The following is a 3,461-nucleotide window of genomic DNA, read 5'->3' on the forward strand; positions in this document are numbered from 1 at the left end:
AACCTTCTGGCGGCCCATTACTCTCAAACATTTCAACCGGCTGATATCAACTTTATTGACGACAGTTTCATCTGCAATTCCACAGGACTTTCTGAAGTGGACCTAAGCGCTGACTTGGTGTTCCGGAAACTGCAGCACTTACGACTTGACACTTCTCCTGGCCCGGATATGGTTCATCCTGCCATACTGAGGGAGGCAGCCTCAATCCTGGCAACGCCGCTTAGCGTGATGTTTTCACACTCGCTTAGCCGAGGCAAACTACCGGAAAATTGGAAGTTGGCTCACATCACACCAATTTTCAAAGGTGGTCGACGCAATGAACCTTCAAGTTATCGGCCGGTGGCTCTTCTGTCATTACCTTCAAAACTCATGGAGTCCCTGATATGCGACGGTTTAAATGACTACCTACTGTCCTTAAATTTCTTCTCACCCCAACAGCATGGTTTCAGGAAGGGTTACTCTTGTATAACCAACCTGCTGACTGCGGTGGACAGATGGACAAGCATCCTCGATCGCAAGGGAAAGGTTGATGTCATTTACCTTGATTTCTCAAAAGCTTTTGATAAGGTTAACCACTTGTGTCTTATCAACAAGCTCAAACGACTAGGTATCAAACCACCTCTAATCGACTGGCTTACTTCATACCTAAAAAATCGACACTTTAAGGTTAGGGTTAATTTCACTTTATCTCAAGCTATGGAATGTTCTAGTGGGGTCCCCCAGGGCTCAGTACTAGGGCCTCTTCTCTTCTTGATTTACATAAATGATCTTCCTCAACAGGTAACGTCAGACTTATTACTTTTTGCCGACGACGTGAAACTTTGGAGCGAGATACGCAACCAAGACGATATACAGGCTCTTCAAGAGGATCTGACTCGACTTCATAGTTGGGCAGACGATAACGGACTTACCTTTAACACTTCTAAGTGTAAAGTAGTCCATCTGCGACATGTCGCAAACTACAGTTACAACTTAGGAAACTCCTCTCTAGTAGTATCCCAAGTCGAAAAGATTTAGGAGTCCTGGTGCCCCATGACTTAAAGTCTTACGCTAACTGTGACAAAAATGCCTTCCGAGCAAACCTTGCACTGGTAACGTTGAGGCGCATTTTTGGTCAGTTTGACGGAAGAACTTTCCACACAATCTTCAATAGTTTCATCCGTCCCCATTTAGAGTACGGAAACATAGTACTCCCCCCCTCACTCCAAAAGGATAAGGTCACTTTGGAGCGTATCCAACGGCGAGCCACGAAATCAGTTCGAGGACTCAAATCTAAGCCTTACGAAGAACGCCTCCGTTCACTAGACCTTTACCCACTAGAATATAGGCGTCTTAGAGGTGATTTATTAATGGCTTATAGTATTCTTAACACTTCTGGACATCCTCTTAAACACCTACTTAAGCTTAGTTCGAACAATAACCTAAGGGGTAACACCCAGAAACTGGAAACACAACATAGCAAGACGGAATGTAGACACAACTTCTACTCCTTAAGAGTTGTCAAAAGCTGGAATTCGCTGCCGGCCGAGCTAGTCCAAGCGACTTCTCAGGAGTCCTTCAAGAGGCAACTTGACCTATTCTTAAGGACCAAGGACAGCATCGCACTATGATTTACCAATTTCTTTTCCTCTTTTATTGTTAACATACCTAGGTTCCTGCCTGGAGGATTTGGTGATCCCCTGCTACTAGACACGGAAGCCTGTTAAGCGAAAGCTTCTTCTATTCCGTCCACAACCATTTGAACCATTTGAACCATTTGAACCGCTTAGATTACTTTCGTGCGCTACTTCTGATCACATGCAATGGATATTCAGGTAATACTTAAAGGGATACTTAAGTAGTTCCTTTTGAAATAGAAAGTATAATTATACTTTCTTAGGACGCATTTGAAGACTTCATGATTTCATCTTCCAGTTATCCGACCGAAGTTATTGACTTGACTAATAGTGATACAGACGCAAAACCCATATCACCAGCTGCTGTTCGACACCTTTCCAGAGAAAAGAATAAAAGCACTTCAAAGGCACTTGCTGAAGCCGACGGCTGTTCGAAAGATATGGGGGAGAAGAATGGTTGTGATGACGAAGATTTTGATATCGAAGATGAAAGCATCATAGAACGCTTAATTGGTCTCTTAGAAATGTTTCCAGAGCCAGTACGTCGCGGTGTTTCTTTCGCCTACAGCGCAGCTTCAGAAGGCGTTGTATCGGGTTATTCTCTCAGCAGATCGGTGACTTGGTTTTTGGTGAGCACAGCTACTGTATGTTTCCTCCCACTTATTCTGGAGCTAGAACGAGTTCAAACTGAAGAGCAAGAGGCAGTACAACAGCGTGCAATGATGCTTGGCCCTAGGGCTGCAGGTGGTGGTTCTGGCCTGGCCGGATTCTCAGCAGCAGTTCCGCATCTTACTCACATAGAACCCAAGTAGAAAACGTATTCTTTGTATGCATTTGTACTTTAACCAGTAATTATAAGCTAATACAAATACTGTTACGCTCATAACAGCAACCCATATTTAGTTCACTAAGTCTTCACCGTTAATTTGTACGTGAGGTTGGAAGAAAATTAGGGGCGGCCAAACCAAAATATGGCATCAGTGCTTAAAGTCACTAACTTCTGTTCTGTTGTCATGTTGGTAGATGCAGACTACTCGGTTGGGGTCCGCGTGACTATCATAACCAATGGTTGGAGACTCTTGATGACATGGCTCAGAATATATTACAATGGCGTCAGTGTATACTTTTTGTCTTCCCTTAAGCTATGAGATTAAAATCAGATTCAGATTTGTGTAGTAAGGACAGAAGGCCTACGGCCTATGTTATTCCTTTCCTAGTATGTTTCTCTGAGTGTCCAGTCTTCTCTTGAAAGAGTCAATTGAAGGTGCGGACACCACTGCTTCAGGCAGCAGGTTCCAATTATTGATGACTCAGTGTGAAAACCTGTATGCCACGGGTATTTTACTCGTTCTTGGCTTTTCTATTCGCCTGCTATATCCTCTGAGATGTCCCGATCTAGTGGGAGGAAAAAGAGAGAATAAGTTAGGTCCGGAATCATTTCTCAGTATTCTGTACATCAAAATTATATCTCCCCTTAGTCTGCGATAGAACAGAGTAAAGAGGTCCGGTTTTTCAAGCCACTCTTTGTATGATAAACCCCGGAGTTTCGGAATTGCACGGGTAGCTGTCCTCTGTACTTCTTCTAGTATGTCCGAGTCACCTTTTAAGCAGGGGCTTGCAGCCTGAACACAGTTCTCTAGCTTAGTTCTCACTAAGAATATGTATACTGTGGTGAACATGGTAGTATCTAACTTAGTGAATGTCCTTGGCTGCGACCTCCCTGCAATGGGCCGTCGTCTTAAGATCATTACTCACTGTCACCCTTAGATCCTTATGAGACCGGACTACGGGTAATGACACATCCCCTATGTTGTATGTATTAAACTTTGAATCCCCCAAGTGCAT

The 3,461-nt window shown here is 43.8% G+C and overlaps 1 protein-coding gene across 2 annotated transcripts; it reads left to right on the forward strand.

The window, feature by feature from the left end:
• Window positions 1-1,743: 1,743 nt before the first annotated feature.
• TOMM22_1 (Mitochondrial import receptor subunit TOM22) lies at window positions 1,744-2,502 on the forward strand. 2 transcript variants are annotated; one of them, XM_051216981.1, is made up of 2 exons: window positions 1,744-1,814; window positions 1,857-2,502. In XM_051216981.1, exon 2 carries the CDS (start codon window positions 1,898-1,900, stop codon window positions 2,426-2,428), a length of 531 nt encoding a protein of 176 aa, XP_051065610.1. In that variant the 5' UTR covers window positions 1,744-1,814; window positions 1,857-1,897; the 3' UTR covers window positions 2,429-2,502. The 2 variants fall into 2 exon arrangements, with proteins under 2 accessions (XP_051065610.1, XP_051065609.1); XM_051216980.1 differs by having other exon boundaries at window positions 1,880-2,502.
• Window positions 2,503-3,461: the final 959 nt, after the last annotated feature.

This window comes from Schistosoma haematobium, chromosome 6 (assembly GCF_000699445.3).
Source record: "Schistosoma haematobium chromosome 6, whole genome shotgun sequence".
Taxonomy (NCBI): Eukaryota; Metazoa; Platyhelminthes; class Trematoda; order Strigeidida; family Schistosomatidae; genus Schistosoma; species Schistosoma haematobium.